Source organism: Coloeus monedula (genome assembly GCF_965178545.1).
Source record: "Coloeus monedula genome assembly, chromosome: 19".
Classification (NCBI taxonomy): domain Eukaryota; kingdom Metazoa; phylum Chordata; class Aves; order Passeriformes; family Corvidae; genus Coloeus; species Coloeus monedula.
The window spans coordinates 11,060,895-11,086,959 of record NC_138799.1 but is presented as its reverse complement, the minus strand read 5'-3'; the positions used below and the strand labels follow the sequence as shown (position 1 = coordinate 11,086,959).

Sequence of the window (26,065 nt, the reverse complement as noted above, 5' to 3'; positions counted from 1 at the left end):
TGGCCCGGGAGCACCGAGCGCAGGGGGAAAACCTCCTCCTCTCCCGGCCGTTCGGCGGGTGCAGCCCCTTCCCTCCGAGCCGGCCCCGGCACCCCGAGCCCGGGCGGCTCCGGTGGGCGACGAACTCGCGGCGGGGAGCGCCCCACCCCCGGCCCCGTCCCTCCGCTGCAGAGGGCACCGGGCGGTGCTGCCCCGCCGCTCACCTGCTCCCGCCGCCGCCCGCCCTGGCCCGGCCCGGCCCGGCGGGCACCGGGGAGGCGCCGGCAGCGCCCGTGCCCCGCTCGGCTCCGCTCGGCTCCGCACCGCTCCGCGCACCCGCTCCCGGCGCGGCTCCGCCGCTGGACCAGCGCACCGGCTGCGCCCCGCCCCGCGCGGGGCGGCTCTGCGGGGCCGGGGCGGGGACAGCCCGCAGCGCCCTGCGCTGCCCATCCTGCCGTGCCCACCTTCCCCGCACTGCCCGTCCTGCTCTGCCCGTGCTGCCCACCCCGCCTGTGTTCCCTCTCCTGCCGTGCCCACCCTGCCTCCAGCCCTGCCACCCCGCTGCCCAGAAACATTTTTGTTCCAGCCATGGGCTCGGCTTCTCCAGGGCCACCAGGAGATGGACAGGGAGGTGACAGGAGCGTGATCGCCACGCTGTGACCCCAATGGAGGGTGACCCAAGAGGTGTCTGAGAGTCCCAAAGTCTCCCTGGAACGCTGGGAATGCCTTGGCCCCAGGAGTTTGCACCTTGCCTCCAAAGGCAAGCCAAGGCAGGTCCTTGCTGGTCCTCCCCTCTGGAAGCGGTCTGAAGGTTATGCCAAAATATTTGGGGTCTCTGGGGACTTGTGCAATACAGGTGGCTCCTGCCACGGCCTCTCCCTGGAGGAGAAAGACCCAAAAGGAGAGGTTTGGGGCAGATAACGTCTGCTCTGGTTTGTTTGGAGTCTTGAGAGCAATTAAATCATCTCCATTCCTGCCGCTCTTTCCATCACTTGTCCAGGAGACAATGGAAAGCAGGAAATTAGGAGTGACTGTGAACAAAGAGCCCCGTGCCGAGGCTGCTGAGTGCGCCGGGAGCCTCTCGTTTGCACTTCGCGATCCACTTCCCAAGGCGGATCTAAAGACATCAGGTCCTGGAGCACCGGCAGAGTCGTTATCAGCCTCATTAATCTTTAGGAGGCAGGAAAAAGCTGCTTCTGCTGAGGATGATGTGGAAATTAATGTCCCAGGAATAGTGGGAGAGGAGGGAGGCTGGGACGGAGATGTTCGGCTGATGTGAGCGGGGGATCGGATCTCTGGGGTGCTGCCGTCGGGGTGTCCCGAGGGATGGCTGTCCCTGGCTGGCTGCACCGGCCCCCCGGTCCTGTCACCGTGCAGGGGAGGAGGGAGCACGGCCCAGGAGAGGGGGCTGGTGCCTTGCGACCTTTTGAGAGCTGTTTTATCCTCTCCTGGCTGGTTCCCGTGGCCAGGAGCAATGTCCTGAGCGTGCCCTTCCCTCGGAGCAGCCTTGCTGTGTGCATTCCCAGCGCTGCACCCTCCAATCTCTCCCCAGACCAGGTGCCGCTGCCACGCCCCTGCCCTGGGTTCCTCGGTCACCAAGCCCTGGCACCGAGACCACCCCCAGCCCGGGCTGGCAGGGGCTTCTCGCAGCTGGAGAGAATCCGGGGGCGGGAGCAGCAGGGCAGGGGAGCCCAGGGATCCCGGGGTGCTTCCAGCTGGCTGGGGCTGCCTGAGGAGCATCAGGGCTCCAGCCTCTCCCTGCCTTTCACTTCCACCTCGCTGGGAATCTGGGGCCGGGGAGCTGGGGGAATCCAGCCAGTTCAGCCTGGCTGAACCCAGATCTGATCTTCATTAAAAACCCCATAAAATTAATGAAATGATGGCCCGGTGGGCATTGAGGAGCTGATCGGAGCTGATCTCCATCCAGGAGAAGGGCAGCAGCAGCTGGCTGAGTCAGGAAGCCATCCTTGAGCCTTTTGAAGGGATTTTTTTTTTCATTCTGCTTAGATTTGGGGTTGAATTAAAGCCTAGTGCAGAGTGTGCTCTGTGTCCCTGGGTGGTCCCTGGTTCGGAGGGACGCTGTGCCCAGCAGCTGGTTTGGTGCTGGCAGATAAACTCCTCTTTGTCCTTTTGCCTGGGAAGCATCCACTGCGCTGAAAAGCAATTTACTGGCAGGGCTGGAGAGAGGAGGAACACACAGCCCCTTCCCACACGGCCAAAATAACCCCTGGGAGAGGGGCACGGGGGTTACGTGACCACAGAGAGCCTTTAAAAGCCCTTCCAAGATTTCAGCCATCCATTCCCAGCTGTTCCGCAAGAGTCCCTGTGGAAAACAGCGTGTTCGACCCCTGTCCTGGAAATGAGTGTTGTAAGGAGCTGGGGCCGGGATGCCAACGGAGGGGTAGGGTGAGCTGGCCTTTCTCCTGGATCCATGGAGCAGGGGTGAAGGAGGCTGTGTTGGGCTGGACTGGGCTGTGAGGGGGTGCAGGGGCAGCTGCTGTTCCCCAGGTGTCAGGAGGGGAACGATTTGCTCCCGTGTGCAGCCAGCCCGGGGATCCCTGAGGATCCCTTGGAGATGATGATCTCTCTTTGGAGAGCCGGCCCTGAGCAGCGCTGTGTCCGTGCTGGAGCAGCCATGCCCCAGCCCCCTCCTCGCCAGCACTGCCCTCAGAGGGACCCCGCTGTCCCCCGTGGCCGTGGGGACAAGGCCAGCAGGGATGACCGTGGTGTTTCTCCCCCAGGGACACTTCGGCTGGCACTGCCCTTTCCCTGCCTTTCCCCTTCCCGGCTCCAGCCCAGCAGCCCCGGGCGGCTTCGGTGGCTCTGCTGATTGCTGCCCGGAGGCGGCCTGGTCGCGTTTCAGGGATGGTCGGGCTGAGGGGAGGCTTTGCTTTCTGCTAATTAGCCAGACAAACAGTCTGGGTCATGTCCCCGCACCCCGAGGCGCGGCAGGACCCGGCTGGTGGCTGCCAGATCTAATCGGGAGCGTCTGCAGCGCTGATGGATGGCGAGGAAGAGGCGCTGGCGCCTTCACCTGCGCCCGGGGCAGCATCCCGACCTGCCGGGATCCAGGCAGCACCCACACCCCGCGGGATCCAGGGCAGCACCCACACCCCGCGGGATCCAGCGCTCTCCGCACCCCGCGGGGGTCTCCCCTCCACCCCCCGCTCCGGCTCCTGCTGCTTCCAGACCTCCCCACAGCCGGTTCCTTCCTCCCTCTCCCGCCCTCCCCTTCTCGCCCTGCCGTTATTTGCCTCCGTAATTGGTTTATTGATCTCTGGAGGGGCCGGGGCAGGGCTCGGCCAGAGCGGCCGCTCGCGTTCCCGGTGAATCATATCCCGGAGCCCCCGACACTAATGAGCCTTTGGCAGCCACGGCCCGAAATCCCGGCTCCTGCCTGCGCCTCTCCCCGCTGTGCCTGGCTCGTTGGAGGGTCCTGCGCATTAAATCGGGGCTGAACAGCCTGGCTTTGGCAGCCGGGCTTTGTTCCAGCTGGAAATGTCAGGGCTGGTGACAGCGCGCTGCCTCCTGCTCGGAGCAGCTGCTGGAACTCCGCGGTCCCCCAGCCTTGCAGAGGGTCCCTCGTGTCCCCCACGGCGAGCCCAAAGCCAGAGCAGAAGGACAAAACCGGTCCTTTGTGCCCTGTGACAAAGAGGTGACCTCAGCTCGTGGGATGGGACAGTGACCCCGCCTGGCCCTGCCAGCGCTGCCCGGCTGCTCGCCGGCCCCGTCCTTGGGGACGGCCCTGGATGTCCTCGTTCCCTCGTCTCACCATCCAGGCTGGCTCCAGCCGCCGCCCCAGCCTGACACAGATGGATTTGGGTTGGGAAAGAGCCCGGCCGTGAGCCCAGCCGGCACGGAGGGGACACAGGGACACGCTCGCTGTTCCCAGGGGCACCTCCAGCCCTGCCTCAGCCGGCGGTGCCTGGTGCCATCCGTGTGCAGGATGTGCCTCTCTGCCCCAGACAGCACTGGGGCAGTTCTATGGCAAAAAATCCCAAGGGATTTGTGTCCTGGCTGCCCCAGGGCTCCCTGGAGCTGCCCCTTGTGACATCTCGTTCACCTTGATGAGAGATGGTGCCAGATTTGTGCCCCTTTTGTTGTTTAAAATGCATTTTAGGGGCTCTGGGTCTCCCCCTTCCCTGCTGGAACAGGCAGGGCCCGGGTGGGAGCTCCCGGCCCTCCTGCCCAGGGCTGTGACATTGAGGGGACAGCCAGGGCCGTGACACTGGCAGGGACAGGCAGGGCTGTGACATGGAAGTGTCCCTGCACACAGAAATGACACCGGGGAACGGGGCTGTGAGTTGATTTTGCTGATGCTTCTGCACCGAGCCACCACGACTGTCCCCATTGCCACCCACAGGTCCCCATCGCTGCCAGCCGCCCCCAGCCCATGGCAGCGTGTCAGCCGTGTCCCCAGGGCCAGCCCTGCCGGGTCACCAGCTGTCCCCAGCCCCGCCAGCGTTGCCGTCACAGCCGGCCGGGGATCCCGGGGGTGGTGGGGGAGCTCTGTGTGTCTGTCCCCGTGTCCCTCCAGCTGGCACCTCGCCCTGCATCTGCCTGGCCTTGGGCGCTAATGAGGGATGCAGCAATTACAGGGCGAGATTGATTAAATCCTAAATCAGGGAGGTTTTGGGTGGCCCTGACCTTTCTGAGCTGGGGCAGCGGGGGCCGATCTGAGGCTGTTTGAGATAAACTCACGAGGATGCGTTCTTCTGCCACCTCCTGCTCCTCTGGCGTGGCACAGGAGGGGACACCGGGGCTGGCCTGGCTCTGTGGCTGTCACTGCGAGCCCCTGTCCCTTGTGCCGGCACGGGGAGGAAGCGGTGACAGAGCTGCCTCTGCCCCCAGCCCACCTGTGCCCTGTGGTGACACTTTTGGGGACATCCAGGTCGGACATCAGGAAAAGGAAAGGGTTGTGAAACACTGGCAGGGGCTGCCCAGGGAGGTTTGGAGCCGCCATCCCTGGATGCGGCACTCAGTGCTCTGGGCTGGGGACAAGGCGGGCATCGGGCACAGCCTGGGCTCGGTGACCTCGGAAGCCTTTTCCAGCCTCCATAATCCTGGGATTCTGTGACATCCATGGGTGGGATCGGACGGGTGGCTCTGGCTGCACCTTCCGAGTGACAGGGACGGCTGTCAGCCACGGAGCGGGGTCCGCTGGCCCCCGTGAGCTGCCCCGGGCTGCCACGTGCTGCTCATTAAGGAGCCACCTCTGGCTGTTAATTAGCGGCGCTGATTGCGGGCGGCGGCAGCGCGAGGGTGGCCCCGAGGGGGGCTCTCGGGACACTCGGATGGCAGCAGCAGCAGCAGCAGCAGGAGCTGCCCTTAGGCTGCCAGGGGAAGCGGTGCCCGGGGGTCTCTTTGCAGCGGGGGGCGGCGACAGCGACGCGACAGCACCAAGGGCAGCTTATCGCGCCCGCCCGCGCCACCCGCCCGCCTCGCTTTGTGGCCGTTGCGCCCGCGCGAACCGCAGAGCCGCGGGCGGCCCGCCCCCGCCGCGCTGCCATTGGCTGGGACGGGCGGGGGGCGGGGCCAGCCCGCAGACACGTGTGCGGCACCCGGAAGCGGCGCCGGGACCGGCCCGGGCTCGGGGCTGCAGGTGCGGGGCGAGCGCGGGCCCCGACCCGCCCGGGGCTTCCGGCTTTGGGGCGTGAGGTGTTCTAGCACCGACCGGGGGCTCCAGGTTGGAGGGAGGCCTGAGATCGGCCGGGAGCTCCGGGTTTGGGGGCGGTTCGGAGATCCTGGGGCTGGCCGCGGTATCCGAGGGCTCCGCGTTTGGGGGGTGTGGGGGTCCTGGGATGGGCCAGGGGCTCCAGGTTTGGGGGGTTTAGAGGTCCTGGGATGGGTCAGGGGCTCAGGGGCGTCCAGGTTTGCGGGGTCCGGAGGTCCTGGGTCTGGCCGGGGGGTTCTAGGTTTGGAGGGCTCGGGGGTCCGGCGGCCTCAGTTTTGGGGTTTGGGGGCTCTGGGACCGGCCGGGGGATCCAGGTTTGGAGGATTCGGGGGTCCTGGGACCGGCCCCGCGGCTGGCGGGCCCGGGGGTGCGGGGTAATAGGGCGGAGTGCCCGGTGTAGGGTTGGGGGGTGATTTGGGGGGTGTTTGGGGCCTCCTGGGTGGGCTGTAGGGACCCCCTGTAGAAAGGGGGGCGCTTCCTGGGGACCTGGGGGGAGTCTGAGCCGGGAAACCAGCGGGGCCTGAGCTGGGCACGCACCTGCGGGGCTTGGGAAGAGCCTTGGGGCAAGGCTGGGGGCTGGGAGAGCCTTTGAAGCTGGCACTGGTGTGTGTATTTCTTAGATATTTGCATTTAAATCCATCAAGCCCGGTGTATTTGATTATTCACGTGTGAACGTATCCGTGCCTGCGTGTGATACGGATTTGTGCAGCCGTGTTTCCACACCTGTGTGCATTCCCATTCCCAGTGCTCGCTCCCCACCCCTGCGCTTGGTTCCCCTTCTCCCCCCTTCCCAAGGTGCGGGAGGCCGGGTGCTGTGAGGGTATTTGCCTTCCACACCGGCCTTGGGGCACACAGAGGGGGCACCACGGAGCGGGACGTGGCCTGGGCGAGGTCTGAGTGCCGTTTGTGCCAGGCTGAGCCCCAAATCCCGGGGGTTGTGCTCCAGGTGGGATGTGCTGTATCCCATCCCTGCTGCTCCACCGAGCTCGGCTTAAGTTGCAAAGCCTCACCTAAAGGGAGAGAGGAGCTCAGGGGAGGGTGGTCGAGCTGAGCTGGCTCTGATCCCTTTGGTGGAGGGGTTTGGGTGGGCTTTGGGGGTTGTTCTCTGGCTGTGAACACCTGGCTCTGTTCCTGAGGCTGCTCCTCTCTCCTAGGCCAGCATGATCCCGGGATCTGGGCCAGTGGTGCAGGCGCTGCTGGGGACGTTCCTCACCTGGGGGCTGACGGCAGCGGGCTCGGCGCTGGTGTTTGTGTTCTCCAGCGGGCAGGTGAGTGCTGGGATCAGCTCCTCGTCCCTGGGATCCCAGCAGGATCCGCATCCGAGGCCTGTGCCCTGCTCCTGGCTGGGTTGGGCTTCCTGCTCCCAGCTTTGAGGGGCTCAGTGTCACTCCTGGGGCAAGAGGAGGAAAAATCCAGCTCCTTTCTCAACACACCAGAGGGGAGGGAAATGAAATTGCTGAGCCTGGGCTGTGGAATGTGCTCCTGGGGCTCAGGAGCCGCAGGCAGAACTCTGTGTTGGCAACAGCAGCTTCCCTGCCTCTAACCTGGTTTTGCTGCCACGTTTCCAGGGCAGGATTTGGGTCAGTCCGTGCTCAGATGGAGCAAAACGCTGAGCTTCAAGTCACCCTGGATCCAAAATTAGAGCCCCCCTCACCAGGGTGTTCCAAATTGCCCAGATGGATTTATTATTCATGCCTTGGTCTTGTGATGGTTTATTCAGGAGGTGGCTGCAAAGTGAGGCTCCCTTTGGAGGAGCACTTTGGTTTTCTTCCTTGGGGAGGGAGGGACAAAACCTGCCCTGGGAGTGAAAGGGGCAGGATTTGTCCCCCTGGGATAGGGCAGAGCAATGGATTTGTTTGGAGCTGCCTGGTATTGGAGGGATGAAAGCCTTCAAGGAGGGAGGGAAATGCAGGGCAGCTCATGCAGAGGGGCAGGAGAGCCTCTGGTTTAACTTTGCACAGGCTTTGGCCTGGGCTCTGGATGGGCAGGGAGGGAGCCAGGAGGCTCTGTGGGATCATGGGGATGCTGCCCCCACAGAATCCCAGAATGGTTCGGGTGGGAAGGGACCTTAAAGCCCATCCAGTGCCACCCCTGCCATGGCAGGGACACCTCCCACTGTCCCAGGCTGCTCCCAGCCCCAGTGTCCAACCTGGCCTGGGACACTGCCAGGGATCCAGGGGCAGCCCCAGCTTCTCTGGGAATTCCATCCCAGCCCCTCCTCACCCTCACAGGGAACAATTCCTTCCCAAAATCCCCTCTGTCCCTGCCCTCTGGCAGTGGGAAGCCATTCCCTCTTGTCCAAAGCCCCGCTGCAGCCTGGCGAGCCCTTCCCCATCTCCCCAGCACTGTGGGCAGTGCTTTCACCAGGAGTTAAAGGCGTTTTGTGTTTGGTTTTTTCCAGAGGCGGATCCTCGATGGGAGCTTGGGCTTCGCTGCAGGGGTGAGTCCAGCATCCTCCTCCTCCTCCCCTGTGTTCTCTGCAGCCCGGTTTGGTGCCCACTCGAGTTACAATCCCTGGGCTGATCCCCCGAGGGCAGGGCAGGGCTCGGCTCAGTCCCATCCTGGCCCGGTTCCTCCTGGCTGGCTGCCCATGCCGGGCTTGGCTCTCTGGAGCTCAACTCTCCTCGTTTCCCGGGGATTCTGAGTCGCTCCCGGAGCACTGGAGCGATGGAGATGGGCAGGAGAGTTGTGCTGGGGGCTGCTGTGCCTGGCTGGCTTTGTGCTTCTCCATGGGTGCTTTAAACCCTCGGGAGGAGAGGGAAGAGAGAGCTGCAGCTCTCCCTGGAAGCTGCACGTGGAATGTGGGGCTCAGGGCGGCTTTTCCTGAAGGAAAACGTGGCTTGAAATTGTGTGGGGGGGCTTGGGATTGTGGAGCTGCCGCTGCCCACGTGCTGGGGGCAGGTGGGGCCTCACTCAGACTCATTAAATCACCTTTGTCTCCCCGTTAAAGGTCGAGTCCAGCACTACTCCCCACACTGCAGGTGCTGGAGCGCCCCTGGGATGTACTCTGTGGGGAGGGGCCCCTTGCCACGTGTGTGCTGGGGCCACCTGGGCTCTGCCAGGTCCCCCTCGCTGTGTCCCGGCGGGGCAGGTGGCACCTGGGTGCCGTGGTGGGTGACAGGAGCTGGGTTTGCGCCCTGGAGGGTGAGGATCATTCACCTTGGTGGCTGCAGGGGATCCTCGGGCTGGCATTCCTCCATGAATCCCATCGGGATCAGGAGTTGCTGTCCCAGTGCTGTCCTTGCCGTGGCCACCACGTCACTCTGCCAGCAGCTCTGAGTCCCCCCTGCCTGGCCCGGGTGTGGCTCAGGAAGCAGAACTCCTGCAAACATTTGCTTTTGCCTCAGCTCTTCCAGCTGGCCGCGCTCAGAGCAGGAAGGGGGAGCTGGTTTTGGGGTGCTGCAGTGCCTGGAGGGGACAGGCTGTGAGGGAGCCCCTGGTGACAGCAGGGTCCCCCTGCATTTCAATTCTCCCAGCGGGGCAGCGTTGCCACTGCTTGACCAACAGCTGGGTCTCCAGCTTTTCGTTGCCTGACAGGGTTGAACAACACAAGGAACATTTCCCTCCCCCTTCTCCTGGTTCTTGTGCTTGGGGGCTTTGCAAAGGATCCATGGAGGAGCTGGAGGGGCAATCACCTCCTGTCCCAGCCCTCAGGCAAGCGGGATTGTGGAAACTGCCCTCACCTGTGCCATGCTGGAGCTGGGCAGGTTCTCCACCCTCCTGGTAAACACTTCCCTGCTGGCCTCCTGGGAGCTGCCAAGCCAAATAAATCCAGGATTAACTCCAAATGTCTCTGCCACCGCTGAGGCAGGAGGAGGATGTGCGACAGGGACGTGCAGGTGACCTCAGGGAGGGTGGCCTGGGGTGCAGAGGGTTGTTTTGGGATGCAGGAAGCTGTGGCTGGGTGCTGCCTTCCCTGCCGATGCTCCAGCTCATCTGGGGGTGCTGGGGTGAGCCTGGGCATGTGGTTAAATTGAACTGGGGTGTACCGGGAGAGCCCTGGGTGTACTGGGAGCATCCTGCTGGCTCAAGCTGCCCCTGTCTGATGGCACAGGTGTCACCTGGGGTGGAGGGCCCTGTGCAGCTCGGTCCTTGCAGTGGTGGCGGGGCTCAGCTCCTTCCAGCCCTGGCTTTGCCTTTTCCCTGCCTCAGTTCCCTGCCTGGAACTCTGGATAATCCAGGGTTTTGCATGCAGGAGCCTGCGAGGTGATGTGTTTCCATAGAGACAAAGCTTTGCTTGCTGGGGCATCTGATGTGGAATTCTGCTGCCTTTTCCCTTAAATCTTGATATCTTTAAATGAGGTTTTTTTTTCCTTTTTTTTCTCTGCGGTGCTGCAGGGCTGGGCTCAGACACCAGCAACAAACACCTGCAGGCCCCCTTCCCTGCAGCCTGGCACAGCTTTCCCTCTGCTGGGCTGGAGCTGGGTGTCCTCTGTCCCAGGTGGAGCAGGAGATCATCCAGCCACGCTCCTCAACCCTCCCCAGGCACACTGAGATCGAGTATTCCCTTAAAACAGCATCAGGAATTCACACGGCTCTGCTGAGGCTGCTCCTCATTGTTGGAGCCTTCGTGAAGGAAAAGTTTGGCAGGTGAAGTGTCCTGCCAGAGTCTCCTCTTCCTCCTGACTTTCCCGTCCTGCCACGGAGATCTCCTTTTCCCAGATTTCCTGCTCCTGTGTTTCCCTTGGTGTTCCCGTTCTCACCCTGGGGATCCCACAGGAGCGTGGCCAGGCCTGCCTGCTTTAATGAGGTATTTAATTCTGCCCCAGCAGGGTGGGTGGGCTGAACCCAGCCCCGGGTGTGAAGGTCATGGCTCTGTTTATTCTGGATTTGCAGGAAAAAGCTCCCGTGCGGCTCCACAGCCACGGGGCTGAGCTGGGGCAGTGCTGGACTCGTGGGTTTGGGGGGTGAGGAGAGTTTGGAGCCCAGAATTTTGGGGAGTGCTGCACTGAATCCCTGTGGAAGGAGATGCCCAGCCCTGGGAGAGGTGTTTGGGCTTAAATCCTGCTGTGTTTTGGGGGATTCCCACCAGTGCGAGGGCACAGATCTGGATTCGTTCCCCGTGGTTGGTTTTGGAGTCTGGATTTGTCTCCTGTTCCACTGCTGGGCCCCAGGGAAGGGTCTGGGCTCCTCCATCCCGGTGATGCTTCGGATCCCACAGCTGCCTCCTGCCTGCTTCTCCTCCCCCACCGACCCTGCCGTGTTTTCCCGAGAAATGGTGGATTTGTGGCATTGCTCATCTTGGCTTTGGAGCGCAGAGGAGTGAAAGTGCCCAAATCCAGCTTGGCAGGAGCGGGGTGTCCCTGTGCCAGCAGCTGCTCCCCGGCTCAGGGGCTGGAGTGAGGGGAAGGTGTGGAAAATCCGAGTGGCTCTGGGTTCATTGATCCCACGAGAGCCCAGGGGGGTTTTCGTCTTTCATTCCTGCCTTTGCCACCAGCCGGCTCGGTGCCATCGGGGTTCGGGGCCTGGCCCTGGCTGGGCGGTGCAGAGCTTTGAGATCGGGGGGAATTTGTCACTTAAATGGGGCTGTTGGCAGGAATCCTCCCCCTTCTGTCAGCTGGGAAGAGCTGCAGCTGAACCCGAGCTCTGACACTGACCTGGGTGGGCAGGAGCTGGGCTGCTCCAGGCAATCCCATGTCCCTAAATCCCCCCCTGAGCTCCGGGACGGGCTGAGGGGAAGCTGCTGAAGGACTCCCTGTGGGTCCCTTGCAGCTCAGAATGTTCTGGGATTCCGGGACAGTGACTTCCAGCCCCTGGGGCGAAGGCTTTGATCTGCATAACGCAGCAATAAATCACTTTTCCTTCACCTTGGGCTGGCTCAGAGCTCTGTGGTCGCCTTCCCCCCGAGCTGGTGGGATCCTCGGAGCTGCCTTGGGTGCTGCCAGGCTCTGGAGGCTGAGCCCTGTCAGGGCTGTGTTTGCCGTGGGGAAATGCTATCTTAACACGAGCTGACAACATAATTCTCCGGAGCCTTTCCCTGCTGCCTGTGTTTCCACGTTGGGGTGTGTGGTTGTTTTTTAAAGGAGGTGGCATTTGAAATATGAGGTTTGACAGCCGTGCTTAAGCCTGACATGACAACCCTCGTTCTTCTTACTCACAGCGAGCTCAGATTTACACAATCCCCCAGGGACTGGTGTCTGCAAGAGGCAGCTCCTTCCTTCCTTGGGAGAGATTGAGGATGGGAGAGTTTGCTCCGAGTCCTCGTGCTGGGAGAGCCGGGCAGCAGCTCCTCTTCAGAGGCTTTGAGCTGGAAGAGAGGAGGTTTGGGTTGGGAATTGGGAAGGAATTCTCCCCTGTGAGGGTGGGGAGGCCCTCAGGGTGCCCAGGGAAGCTGTGGCTGTCCCTGGATCTCTGGAAGTGCCCAAGGCCAGCTTGGACAGGGCTTGGAGCAGCCTGGGATAATGGGAGGTGTCCCTGCCCATGGCAGGGGTGGAATGGGATGGGATTTAAAGTCTTTTCCAACCCAAACCATTCTGGGATTCTGAGCATCCTGCAAAGGGGACTTCCTGGGGTGCTGGGGGTTGCTGGACAGAGAGTTGGGGTCACTTTTCCCTCAGCATCTTCCTGCTGCTGTGTCTGTGATCCCTTTGCTCCTTCCCACTGCAGGATCCTGGTCCCGCAGCCATTTCTCCACTGGAATTTCGGCTTCCCTTTTGTCCCATGGGATCTCACCACTCCCCTTCTGTCCCCAGGTCATGCTGGCTGCATCCTACTGGTCCCTGCTGGCCCCGGCCATCGAGATGGCCGAGGAATCCGGCACCTTCGGAGCCTTCTCCTTCTTCCCAGTGGCCGCAGGCTTCGCTCTGGGAGCAGCGTTCGTGTACGGGGCCGACCTGCTCATCCCAGTGCTGGTGAGTGGGAATTCCCTGTCTGGGGGCTCATCCCAGTGCTGGTGAGTGGGAATTCCCTGTCTGGGGGCTCATCCCAGTGCTGGTGAGTGGGAATTCCCTGTCTGGGGGCTCATCCCAGTGCTGGTGAGTGGGAATTCCCTGTCTGGGGGCTCATCCCAGTGCTGGTGAGTGGGAATTCCCTGTCTGGGGGCTCATCCCAGTGCTGGTGAGTGGGAATTCCTGGGCTGGGGGCTCATCCCAGTGCTGGTGAGTGGGAATTCCTTGTCTGGGGGCTCATCCCAGTGCTGGTGAATGGGAATTCCCTGTCTGGGGGCTCATCCCAGTGCTGGGGAGTGGGAATTCCCTGTCTGGGGGCTCATCCCAGTGCTGGTGAGTGGGAATTCCTGGGCTGGGGGCTCATCCCAGTGCTGGTGAGTGGGAATTCCCTGTCTGGGGGCTCATCCCAGTGCTGGTGAGTGGGAATTCCTTGTCTGGGGGCTCATCCCAGTGCTGGTGAGTGGGAATTCCTTGGCTGGGGGCTCATCCCAGTGCTGGTGAGTGGGAATTCCAGGGTTGGGGGGGCTCCTGCCCTTCCTCCAGCTGCAAGGAAGAGCATCTGGAAGCTGGACACGGATGGATTTCTCTCCCAGATTTAATGAATCCGTGATTTCCCCGAGCCCTGGCTGGCTCTGGCAGTGCTGGATGCACCTTTAGGCTGGCTGAGCTCTGGTTTTTTTTAATCTTTCTGGTTTTTTTTCTCCCTTCACACCTCTGCTTTTGTTCTTTTTGCTGGCAGCGCTCCTCAGGCAGCTCAGGTGTGACCTCGTGTCCCAGCCCAGGGGTTTCATTTGCAAAGCTGCCAGCCCTGGGAGTGCTGTACAATCCAGGGAAGCAGCCTGAGGCTGCTGTGAGAGGAAGGAAGACAGAAATGGGGAGCTAGTGGGTTTTTGCAGCTGAAAACACGAGAATGTGAAGAGATTTCCAAACATTTCCACAGAGGTTTTTAGATTTTCATCTTTAGTTCAGTGGAGTTTTATTTGTTCTGTGCTTATGAGAAAGGAGGGGGAGGTTTTCAGGAGTCTGCAGGTGCAACCTTCCCCCCTCCCTGGGTTTTGGAGCCTCTCCTGACAGGACCACAGGTGCAGGTGCATCCTCAGCTGGGAGGAGAATTGCTGGATGTTGTGGGGTCACTCCCAGTGCCAGTGAACACCCAGGGAATGAAGTGCCAGTGGTGAGAACCTGCTGCCTCTCCTCGCCCTCTGCCTGCCTTGTCCTGGCTTTTTGGGGCTTTTTGGGGCTCCCAAACCCTCTGCAGGATTCAGTGGGTGGCCAGGAGCTGCTGTTGGATCCCTTGGAAGCCGTTTGGCTCCAAACTCTGCCTTTTCCTGCTGCTGGATGGGGCTGGGATGGGCTGGATCCGCTGCCTCGGGCTGGTGTTTCCCAGCAGGGTGGAGAAACAGCTGGAGCACAAACCCCACTTGTTCCCGGTGGTCGGAGTTTTCTGTGGGGCGTTGAAACAGTGGAGAGGGAAGAGTTTGGGGAATTGAAATCCTGGTGTTGGGAAGAGCGGGGTGGAGCGACAGGGACGGGCAGGGAGGGTGGTGGCCTTGCAGGAAGCAGTGCAGTGGAGGTATAAAACCATCCCCTCTATCCTTAAATCCAGGTTAAACGCTGCTGGGAGCAGAGCTGCTGTCTCCTGGCTCGGTTGCTCCGTGTGGGACGCACCTGCCCCCACACGCTCATCCCATGGGAATTCTGCTGGTGGTGATTTACACCCCGTGGCTCACGTGGAGCTGGGGGAGGGTTTAGATCCCCAAACAGTGCTGCTGCTGGTGTGTTTCCTCCTGGAAAAGGGGGTGTCCCTGTGCTGTCCCTCTCCACATGGATAACGGGCATGAGCCACCTTGTCAGGGTCTGCTTGATCCAAAGTGCTGATTTTCCTCCCCCTGGATACCTTGGGAAGGGCCAGGAGAGCTGGCAGAGGGTGGGGGGGCTCTGTGTCCCTGCCCAGAGCAGCGGGAACGGCTCCTGGAGCTGGGCAATGGGTCCAGGATGGCACCTTTGGGATGCTTTGGGAAGGGAGCAGAGAGCTGGCGAGGTTGTGGGGATGCTGTGCAGGGAGCAGGGGGAGAGGTTAGAGCCGAGTGTGTCGAAAGGAAAAACAAGTTTGGTGAGGCTTGAGCCATCCCTGGGCCAGGAATGTGGCTCCAGAGCCATCTCCCTTCCTCTGGAGCCCAGACTGCTCCCTGGAGAGCCGCTGCTGCTCCAACAAGGGTTGAGCCACGGCATTCCTGAGGAGGGTTTGGAAATGGGCTCCATCTCAGGCTGTTCCTGCCCTGGGAGGGTGCTGGGGGTGCCGGTGGGGCTGGGGCAGCCTGGCCGTGCCAGGGCAGCAGGAGGGAGCTGCTTGGGGAGCATTCCCTGCCTGGCACAGCTCCAGGCTGGGTAACAACAGCCTCTCAAAGCTTTTATCGGCTCCTTTTGAGCGCAGCCCCGCTCTCCTGGCAGCGAGAAGGGTTTTTCTCGTGCTGGAGCTGGGGCATCCCCGTATTCGCTCATGGCAGAGGGAGGGTTGAGCCTCCCAGCCCCGGTGCTAACGATGATCCCGAGCAGCTGGAGCAGTTCTGTTCCTCACAAAAGGCAGATCTAAGCTGTTACATCTTTATCTCTGCCTTTTCCCTGAGTGAAGCCTTTAAGGTGTTTGTTCATCCTCCAGCTGAGGAGGAGATGCTGGTGGGGCTGGTGAAGGTTGGTACAAACCACACCAGGAGATCTGGGGCTGCTTGGAGGGCGAGACCACGGCAAAAACAGATCCCCGGGGGTTTTAAAAAATGGGCTCGCCTTCATTTTGCCAAAATTTCCTCACACAGAGCCGCTGGTTTAACCTGGTTTTTTTAAGCAAGGCTGTCAGCTGGTGTTTGAGGAGGTTTTGGATGCAGAGGGGCAGCTGGCGGGGCTGTGTGAGCCGCTGCTGCCTTTCCTAAAAAGGGTCGGGGCTCGGTGTCGTCAATGCCAAGAGCCAAAGCCTCTGAGGGAAAGTTTACTTAAAAATTCAGTGCAGCGGGTCCCTGATGGCTCAGGAGCTATTTTGGGTCTGCTGCAAGGCATAAGAATGCTGGAATTAAGTGTTATTATTCTCATCCTTCAAAGCTGTCGTGCAGCTCTGCTGACTTGGCTGTGTTTTGTTCGGAATTTGGTGTTTTATTGGGTTTTCGTGATGTGCTTCTTGCTCCGGCCTCCCCCTTCCTGGGGGAATCCCACAGGAGTCCAGGGGATGCCTCCAGCCCTGGCTCTGCTTTTCAGGCAGTCCCCAGCTGCTTTTGCTCCAGGGTTTTCACATGAAAAGGTGAAATTTGGAAGCACTGGAAGCAGCAGGAAGTGACCCAGCTGGCAGGGCAGGGCTTTGAAGCTGTGTGGATGTGGCACCTGGGGACGTGGTCATGGTGGCCTTGGCAGTGCCGGGGTGGTTGGACTCGGTGCTCCCACAGGGCCTTTCCACCCAGAGTGATTTTGTGACTCTCTGTGAGCGCCTTTGTCTTGGAGCTGCCAAAGCCCTGGGAAGTGTTGGGTGTTCCTGCAGAATTCTGAGGGTGTTCCCAAGCCCACACGGGTGGGCTCTGGGGGGGCTTTGGGTGCAGTGGAGCACCTGTGGCTTCCAGGAGCTCCCTGGCTCCTGCCTTTTCTGGATCACAGCCCTTCACCTCTGAGGAAGCAGGAATTCCCTGCTGGGACAGGGGCAGGGAGAGGGAGGAATCCAGCTGGTCCTGGTGGGAGCTGAAACCCCCAGGGGCTGCCCCAGCCCCACCTGCAGCTCCTGTTCTTTCCACTCCTCTGCCTGACTCTGCTCCCATCATTACTAATTAGGATAATGAGGCTTAATCAGCTTCATCTCCTCTCCCCCCCGGCTTCATTTTCCTCGGGAACATCTGCACAGGGAGGCAGCTCCATCCCTCCCGCTGCGGGATCCGATGGGCGCTGGGGTCTGGGGGTCTCTCTTGGGAGCTGCTCCTTCCCGGGCCAGGGAAGGGAGGGCAGATGCTGCAGGAGTTAATGAATAATCCAGGGAAGAGCTGCTGGGCCATTACTCAGCTCTAACCAGGGCCCTGCCAATACCTGGGGTGTAAAAGATGGTCGGGGAGGGAGCATGGGGAGCCAGGGCTGTAATTCCAGCCTGGAAATACCATCTCCATCGGATTTTATTTTTTTCCCTTGTCTGCTGGGTAGAGGTTTGGTGGGTTTTTTGATCCTGAGTACAGAGGAAATCAATAAAGCCTCATGTGATGGGCAGAGCATTCCTTGGATTTAAACAAGCAGCGATGGAAGTGCCCTTTAAAAGCCTTTGTGGGGTTGGGGTTTGTTCCATAGGTGCCGCTGCTGACCCCTCATCCCACAGAACCAGCACAGCCCAGATCCCTCTCTGGGCTCCAGGGCTTGTGTTTCACACACAAATATTCTTGGGAATATTTGGGGCTCTGCTTTGCAGCAGCTCCAAGGTTTCCCTGAGCAGGGTGAGGATCTGCAGTGGGATGGGCCAGAGGGAATCGGGAGTGAGGATGCTGCTGGTGGGAGCTGAATCCCCTTGACCCCTTCCAAACAGAACTTCTTGGTGCTCCTGCCCTTCTCTGGGTGTGCAAATCATGGCTTGAAAGCTTTTTGGGAATGTAGTTTGGGACTGGATGTTTTGCACAGTGAGTTTTGGGCTATTTTGGGTGAGAACCCCTGGGAAGGCTTTGAGAGCTTGATAAACAGCCCCGAGGATCCTCTCCTGTCCTGCGATGGTGGCTGGCTCAGAATGGGCCTTCAGGATGAATATTTTGCCTTCTAAATCCATGCAAGTGACTTTTTGGGAGGAGAATCTGGGAAGAGTGCATGGATGAGGCTACAGGAGGAGAAGGAGGAGGAAGGACCATGCAGGTGTAGCTGCACGCTGTTTAAAATGGCAATTTTTTTCTCAGGGCTAAACCACAGCTGGGTTAGACCATGGGGAGCATCTTTTTTGGGAGGGAGGGGCTCTAGGAAGTGATTCCTGGCACAAACCTACATTTCAGGAGGAATTTCTTCCTGGGAAAAGTGTCAGGCATTGGAAGGGGTTGGAGTTCCCATCCCTGGAGGTGTCCAAGGAAGGCCTGGACGTGGCACTCAGTGCTCTGGGCTGGGGATGAGGTGGGGGTCGGTCACAGGTTGGACTCTGGGATCTTGGAGGGCTTTTTCAGCCTCAATAATTCTGGGATTTGGGATTCTCTACCTGGTGGGACAAGGCCGTGGGTGCAGTTGGAGGATGCCCAGGATCCTCCCGTCTGTGCTCCCACCTGGCAAAGTCGGGAAGCTGCTCCTGCTTCTCCCCCTCCTGCTTTGCAGGGAGCTGGATTTGATGGGTTCATTATTCCAGGAGGCAGGGAAAACATGGAAAACATGGAAAACGTGCTGGGTCCTGTGGCTGGTGTTAATTTATCATCGGAATGAAGATTCCTCTGATGCAATTTGCCGGCTCCTGCGGGACGTGCCCGGCACACGTTCCCATTTTAATGCGCTCTTTCCTGTTCAGCTGTGACTCCTCAGAAGTTAATTAGCTGCACATCCTCATTGCTGGGCTAGGTGGAGGATTTGCAACCCAGAGGTTGTGGATTTTCTGCTTTATTAAGTTTTGGAGTGTGGCACTGGAGTGGTGCTGCAGGAACGGAGCCTTTCCCTCCTGGAGAGGGAGGATGGAGCTGGGGGCTCCTGCCCGAGCCCCAGCCTGGCTCCTGCATTCCTGCTTCGCTCGGATTTCCTTTGCCCAGGGCACAACAATCAGCAGCCCTTGTGTTTGTTTGGCTTTGTGGAGCCCTGGACCTTCTCCACAGGCTCTGGGAGGAAGGAGGGATCTGGCTCTGATAATGAAGGAAGGGAAAGTTTGTTTTTTGGGAATGTAGCAAAGCCTTCCATGGGGAAACATCCTACCCTTGCAGCTCTAAATAAACCAACTTGGGCATGGGTTTCATTAATTTATCAATTAACTCCAACCCAGAGGTTATAGATCCGTGTGGGATTGATCCCTGTCTCCTGTCCTGGATTTCAGCCATGGAAATCCCTGGTGCTGACCACCAAGCCCACCCATGGGATCCTCTGGAAGATTCAGAAACCCCAGAGGTTTCTTTTCAATCTGTTTATCCATAGGGTCCATGGAACACCTGGCTGCTTCCCACCCCTGCCCTGCCCCTGTGCAGTGGTTCAGTGCTTGAAATCCAGTGGTGGCTGGATAGGTTGGAATTATTTACCACCCCCCCCAAAATCATAATTATCCCAATTTCTACCAAAGCATTTCATTTTATTAATGGAGGCAGAGCCTTATTTACTGCCACAGTGCAATTTGTCAGCTGCTCTTAATTAGAATCCTCTCTCATTATGCATCAAGCATTTCATAAAAACATTACTTGGGAAGCCCCAAAGCTGGAGCTGCAGAGCTCCTTGATTCCAAGCTGGGGTTAAATTCCCTCCTGCCCTGGTCAGGTTTATGGGATGGTTCCTCAGTGCTGACAGCAGATGGGATCTGGGGTGGGGTGAAAAAAAATCCCTCTGGAAAAAAGCAGGGACTGGGAAAACCTGGCTTAATTCTTCATCCCATGAGCTCCTGCTCTGGATACCCCTCTCTCCATCATTCCCTTCTCCATCCTGCACCTCTTTCCCCCTGGAGCAGGAATTGCTGGGAAGGCTGCTGATATTCCACAGGCTTTTCCCTCCTCCTGCCTCAGCCTTTGCCAACTGAATTTCAATTTCTGTTTGGGCCTGGCTCAGAATTGTAAGAGAGGAGAAGTTTCCCTAAAGGAAGAGCACAAAAGGATCTCCTCCATCTCCTCCTGCGCCCGTCCCTGTTTATCCGGGGCCACGGATGCTCCGGATGCTTCCCCAGCTGTTCTTTGATCTCAAGATGTGCCTTTGAATTTGCTCAAAGCATAACCCCAAATTAATTCCTCCACGGTGAAAGGCAAACCTGCCATTAACGTGTCAGGGAAAGCAGCGAGAGAGGTTCTGTCATTGGTGGGGGGAATGGCAGGGAGAGGGAAGCTGCTGCCGTGGGATCTCGGGAAGCATCCCCGCAGGTCTGGAGCTGCAGGGCAAACTCTGACTCAGCCCCATGCCAGAGCTGTCTGCTCCCAGGGAGCTGCGGGAGCCAGCTCTGTGCCTGCTGTGCCCCAGGGAGGACATTCCCAAGGGAGGACATTCCCGGTGGGTGGATGGTGAGTGGCTGCTGTGGAATGCTCTGCTCGGTGGCCCCTCAGCTCATGGCTGCTGGTGAGGGATGCAAACCAGGTTTGCTCTTAATCCAGTGGGTTTTTTTTTTTTTCCACTGTGCCTTTTCATGGGCCGAGGAGCTGCTGGAGAGTGGAAAACGCTGTGGGAAATTGGGGAAAAAATTTCCTCTCTGCTCAGCCTGGATGAGGCTCCTCTGCCAGTGTCGGGACTCCAGGGGTGCCTCTGCCTTTGTCCCACAGGGGATGTGTGGCTGGGGGTGGCCTCTGTGTCCTCTGGGGGTGGGACAATCTCTGTGCTGCATGTTCCTGTCGCCCCCATCCTGCTCTGGTTGTCACCAGGGTGGTGGCAGTGGTGGGACTTGGATCTGCTGGCCCCAGGCTTTGGAGCTGATGGGGCTGAAACACCGACTGGGTGAGTCTCCTCTTGGCCTCTCAGGGGATCTGCAGGCTCGGAAAGGCTCCCAAAGGAAAGGAATTTATCCTTGGAAGTGTCCAAGGCCAGGCTGGATGGGGCTTGGATGAACCTGGTCCAGTGGAAGGTGTCCCTGCCCATGCAATGGGATGAGCTTTGAGGTCCTTCTACCCCAAACCATTCCATGATCCCATGAGAAGTTGTTTGGCTTCTCCTTGCTGGTGATCAGGAAGTGCCTTGTCCCTCATCACGCCTCTCTGCTGTAATGAATTAAGGCATTAATTGCTCTCACTGAGGAGAAGGAAGGGCCTCTCCTGTGGGGCTGTTGTGGAAGGTGTCGGAGGCTCCCCTGGCTCTGGCAGCCCAGCACAGGAGCCGGCGTCTCTTTGGGATTTTGGTGCTGTTTGGGTAATTATGGGGCTGTGCAGGGCGTGGAGAGGGGCTGAATCCCAGAAAAGCCATCCTTGGGCTGGTCCTGCAGGCTGGGATGTGGGAGAAGGGGCTGGTGCCGCTCCCTGCGTGTGCCGGGGCCTCGCGCACGTCCGCAGGGATAACGGAGGGTCCAGAGGAAGCCGTGTGTTAAAATAATGGAATTAGGCACTGCTGGCATGGGCTGGCTCTTCATTTGAGGGCTGATGGATCGCTGGCTGAGCCCTCTGCATCCTGCCAGCCCTCCCAGTTCCCTTCCAGAGCTCCCACACCCCAAAGCTCACCCTTGCCCATCAATTCCCTCTGCAGCGACAGCAAATCGTTACTGAGGGGAATACTGGGCAGGAACGAGCTGGTAATTGAAGGTTTGTTTGCTTTTTCTCTCACCCTGGCAAAAAGCCTGTGAAAATCCACGTGGAAGGGGGCAGGGAGTGGGAAAAGGGGTGGAACCGGTCTGGGTCAGGGTTTAATCAACGTGTGCAGGAAGAGCTCCTGTTAAACCCACCTGGGTTACTGCAAACAATTCAAATCTCACCTTGTGGGGCTGCCCCCGTGGCACAAACCTCTGCCACGTCCTGCTGTGGGTGCTGGGGATGTGGGGAAAACACCCCTGAGGAAAACACCCCTCAAGACCTGGCTATGGCTGGAGCAAGCAAATCTCCTCCCAGCAAACAACTGGGAGTGGATCTCCATCCTAACTGGTTTTGCTGGGCTCCAATACTTCACTTGGAGCAATTATTCCCTTGAAAAATGAATTTCTTGGTTGTGGTTGAGGTTTTTCCGGGGTTCCTGGCGGGAAGGAGGTTGGTGACAGGAAACTCCCAACATTGCAGGGATGGGGGTTGTTTGCTGAAGAAGTTGTTTGGGGTTTTTTTTGGCAAAAGCAGGGAAAACATTCCTGTGCTTTTGCTTTTGTCGTGGCAGAGGTTATGAAAGCCAGCCCTCCCTTGTGCCACGTCAGGCATCTCCTCTGGGAAGAAACATCCCAGGTTTCCTGAGGAGCCTGGGAATTGCTGGGGTGTCCCCTCCTCCTGCCCTCCCAGCATTCCTGCTGTGCTCCCCTCCCTGCTGGGAAGGGAGAAGCCCCAGATGTGCCAGTGGGAAAATCCCCGTGCACGTTTTCAGTAGGAATGTTGTGGGACCCAAGGATGGATCGGGCTCCCCTCGTGGGGCTGGTGCCAGTGGGATGGTCCCTGTCCCAGTTTGGGGATCCAGCTGTGCTGGGCTGGCTGGGACAGGCTCCACCATCCCTGGACTGGAAGGGCTGTGGCATTCTTCCCTCCCACTCCTGATTTTTCAGGGTTTGGGGGCCATTTTTGGTAGCTTTGCCTCCCTCCTGCTGTGCCAGGCTGGGGGTTCTGGCGCTGCCAGCTCAGGACACTGCTGCACATTTTGGCACTGCCAAGGGACCCCCAAAGCTGGGGCAGCTCCAGGGGCACCCCAGGGCTGTCCCCACGCTCGGGGTGACACAGAGGGAGGTGAGTTACTCCCCCTGCCCTGCCAGGCTGCTGCTGAAAGCTGCTGCCTGCAGTTCCCAGGAATGATGAGCGCTCTGAGGCGCTGATAATTAGCAGGGAGCCAAACGTCCTTGCCACGATGTGCCATTAGCTGCAGATAAACCGAGACCAGCCTTCCCTGATCCCCAGTTAGCTTCCCTGGTGCAGTTATTAGGGAAGGCTGTGGCTGCTGCTGGGATGAGGGAGGGTTCAGCCAGGTGGGAGCTGCTCCTGGAGCAGATCTGCTGGAAAACGCCGGGGTTTTTGTCTGTGGGTGCACCTTTCCTTCCCAATCCCCACAGCAGCGCTGCCACAGCTCCAGGGCTCCTTCCTGCTGCTTGTGGGGCTGGAGATGCTCCACGTGGGAGGGGGGAATCGCTGCCCTGGGCTCTGTCCGGGCGTGCAGGAGCAGCCCTGAGCCACCCTCTCCTCTTCCCTTCCTGCTGCTGGTCCCTGCTCTGTTATCTCTGTGTGTTATCAGGTATCCAGTGTGAAACAGGAGCCTCTGGGCCCCATCCCACCGAGGCTCCTTATCGTCCCTTATCTCTGTGTCTGCTCCTGGACAAGTTGGGAATATTGTTTTTATCTTGATTTTAAAGAAAGCAGTGAAATGGATTCTGTTCTTTCTCCACGATTGGTGTTTCGGGGTTAGAATCTTGCACAGGAGGAGCAGCGTCCCTGACTTTCCTGGAAAAGCAGCTTTGGGACTGAGTGATCTCCCCAGATCTCTCCCAGTCCATCACTTTTTCTTTGTGAGTTTGTTCCCCTCCCTTGGCCAGGAGGACAAGAGCAGATTATTTCTCAGAGGTGTCACTCACTCTTCAATTCTTTTTCAAATTGGCTTCGGATCCATTAAAATCTTGGCCATGAGGCTGCTGGGCAGGGGGGTGGGATCCCAAATCCCTGCTTTGCCTAAAAGGATACATTTTTGTTTTTAATCTAAAAGAATACCCATTTTTTTTATCAAAAAGGATCCCTTTTTTCCCACGTAAAGGGCACCTTTTTCCCTATATAAAGGATATTTTTTCCCTCATTTTCTCTTCCACGCAGGACCAGGCCAACCCCACAACTTCTCCCCTGTCACTCCAGGAGCAGAGAAGTGCAGTGGGAGCTCCCACATCCCAGAATAGTTTTCCTCCAAGTTCTTCCTGTCCAAATCTCTCCCTGCCTCTTGCTTTTTGCAATAATCAACCCCTGTGGTTATTTCAGCTGACGCTAATTACTGCCATGAACTAATTAACGCCAGTTGCCTTTCCTCTTCCCTTTGCAATGTTTTTTAACCCACTGACGCGTTCCAATTAAGGGCCTCCTGCCGGCACCGGGCTGGGATGACTCAGAGCAGCCTCAGCTGGGATCGGTTGTGCTTTCCTGAAGGTCACCAACATTGTCACAAACTGTCCCCGGCAGCAGGGAGGGGACCTGGCTTTCCCAAATCCAGCTGAAGTTGCCTCTGTCTCAGCGCAGGTTTGTGGGGATCGCTTTGGGTTTGGTGTTTCGGGATGCTGCTCCCTTTCCAGAGGTGAAAATCAGTCTGGGTTTAGCAGGAGAAGACCGGACAAGGATGGAGAGGGAGAGAGGCTTTGGACAAGGGATGGAGGGACAGGACACAGGGAATGGCTTCCCACTGCCAGAGGGCAGGGATGGATGGGAGACTGGGAGAAAATCCTTCCCTGTGAGGGTAGGGAGGGGCTGGGGTGGAATTCCCAGAGAAGCTGTGGCTGCCCCTGGATCCCTGGAAGTGTCCAAGGCCAGGTTGGGCATTGGGGCTTGGAGCAGCCTGGGCCAGTGGAAGGTGTCGGGGTGGAATGAGATCCTTCCCACCCAAACCATTCCGGGATTCTGTGATACGATTCCATGACTCCCTCCTTGTTTAGGGAGACCACCCTGCAGCAGGAGGAGCCCCTGAGCTCCCGTTCCCAGTCCCTTCTAGTCATTCCCTAGCCCTGCCTAGCCTTGCCTGTGTTACAATGAGCCCAAAGGTCACTGACATCCGCGTTGTGCTTGCACAGTGGATGGGCAAGTGGTGGTTGTGGGCAGGGGTCTCTGGGATGAAGTAAGAGTTTTCCTCATGCTGAACTGTTCCCCTTGCTTCCCTGTGCATGCTCTTTATGTCCCTGGCCCAAGTCCAAGCTTCAAGGCTGATTTAAGTTAGTTTTAGGTTAAAACCAGGATCTTTGATCAAGATTCCTTCCCTTTATCAATAGTCTCCTATCTTCTCATCCTGCTTTGGTGGGCACAGTAGGTGTTGGGCAAGCTGTAAGCGTTGCTTCTAACGAATGGCTTCTTAGCAAATCATTTCACCTCAGCTTCCCCCTCCTCCCCCTGATTCACCTTCATTCTTATCCAAGTGGGGTTCCCCTCTTCCTTTCCTGTGTCTCCTCATCCAGGTTTTGCTGGGGAACTCCTCCGTGCTCTGCCAGGTGCTGCAGGCGATCCTGGCACGGAGCTGCAGCTGTGGTGGGAGGGGAGGGGAGGGTCTCCCACCTTCTAGAGGGATTCAATCCCAGCTCCTCAGGCTGGAGGTGCTGGGTTAGGAGAGGTGAGAGCTCCCTGGCTGAGCTGCGGATCTGTGATCAGTATTAATAGCCCTGCTCAGGCTCATTATGCAAATGAGGGAGAGGAGACAATTGAGTTATTCATCTTTAACCTTTATTTTGGTTTTTTGACCCGCACCGGGAGGCTCCTGTTACCGGCCTGGCTCAGGGGTGCTGGTTTGTTCTGCTGCCATCAACCCAACAGCTGCACCCCTGTTCCTGGGGGTGATTCCAGGTGATCCCAGCCTGGACATTCCTCCTTGTGAGTGCTCCTGGGGGCGGATTCCCAGCCCTGCAGGGAGAAGGGGACTGGGGGTCCTGCTCCCTGGGCAGAGCTGGGGACACCAGGTCACAAATCACGGCCCTGGGACACCTTCCCTTCTCCCAGCTGTGCTCTTGTGCCTCTAATCCCGTGGTTCCTCCTGGTTTTGTAGCTCCAGGTGGGTTTGAGGAACCTGAGGACATCCAGAAACACCAGCCTGGATTCCTTTTTATCAGGAGCTGCAGTGATGGCACACAGGGGAGGAATTCCTGGCTGGGAGGGTGGGCAGGCCCTGGCACAGGGTGCCCAGAGCAGCTGTGGCTGCCCCTGGATCCCTGGCAGTGCCCAAGGCCAGGCTGGACACTGGGGCTGGGAGCAGCCTGGGACAGTGGGAGGTGTCCCTGCCCATGGCAGGGGTGGCACTGGATGGGCTTTAGGGTCCCTTTCAAGCCCGAATGACACATCTTGGGGCAGTGGTGAGAAGCTGCTGTGGCACATCCCAACCAATCCCAATCAATCCCAACCCCCCTGATGCCAGAGGATGGGGCTGGGAGGAGGCTGAGGGGCAGCTCTGGGATGTCCTGATGTGTCTGTGTTGCCTTGCAGGGGTTCACTGGCCCTTCCCACGCCACCCTGGCCCTGAGCTGTGACCAGCGAGCCGTGAAGGAAAAGCAGGAGCAGGCGCCTGGCTGGGACGTCGGGAGCGAGCTGTCCATCCGGATAGGTAGAGCTGGGCTCCACCCAGGCAAGCATCCTGTCATATACCACCCACAGAGTGCCCCTGTTCCACTGGCACCGGGGCTGCCACGGACGGGATTGAAATTCCAGGGGTTTTCCCACGCCCATGCCAAGGGCTCCTTCCTGTCCCTCTCCGGGTCTGTCCCTCTGCTGCCTCTTATCCCGAAAATCATTCCTTCGGTTTCTCCTCCAGCTCTCAAAGCCATTTGCACTGTCTGGGCCGTGAATTATTGATCAGGAGCTCTCTGCTGTGCTGGGGGAGTGAAATCCTCGGCTCTACTCAGATTGTTCCCAGCGTGGGCTCCGCTGACCCTGCCCCCTTCTGCCTCTGCCCCTTGTGGCCTCCCCAGTCCGAGCTGGGCCTGGCTGTCCCTCCTCATTCCGGAGGTGAATCCAATTGTAGCAGCCAGAGGTGGAGCACAAGGTCCTGCTGGCAGCTCTTTCCTCCTTTAACAGATTTTAAAAAAGGAATTTTGGGC

General features: G+C 59.0%; 1 protein-coding gene across 1 annotated transcript in view; it reads left to right on the top strand.

The window, feature by feature from the left end:
• Nucleotides 1-5,553: 5,553 nt before the first annotated feature.
• SLC39A11 (solute carrier family 39 member 11) overlaps nucleotides 5,554-26,065 on the top strand; it is a 69,250-nt gene continuing 48,738 nt past the window's right edge. The window contains exons 1-5 of the mRNA XM_082294072.1: nucleotides 5,554-5,581; nucleotides 6,808-6,921; nucleotides 8,055-8,093; nucleotides 12,346-12,504; nucleotides 25,455-25,572. Coding sequence (XP_082150198.1) covers nucleotides 6,814-6,921; nucleotides 8,055-8,093; nucleotides 12,346-12,504; nucleotides 25,455-25,572 — 424 coding nt within the window. The 5' untranslated portion in view covers nucleotides 5,554-5,581; nucleotides 6,808-6,813. The remainder of the gene's footprint in view (nucleotides 5,582-6,807; nucleotides 6,922-8,054; nucleotides 8,094-12,345; nucleotides 12,505-25,454; nucleotides 25,573-26,065) is intronic.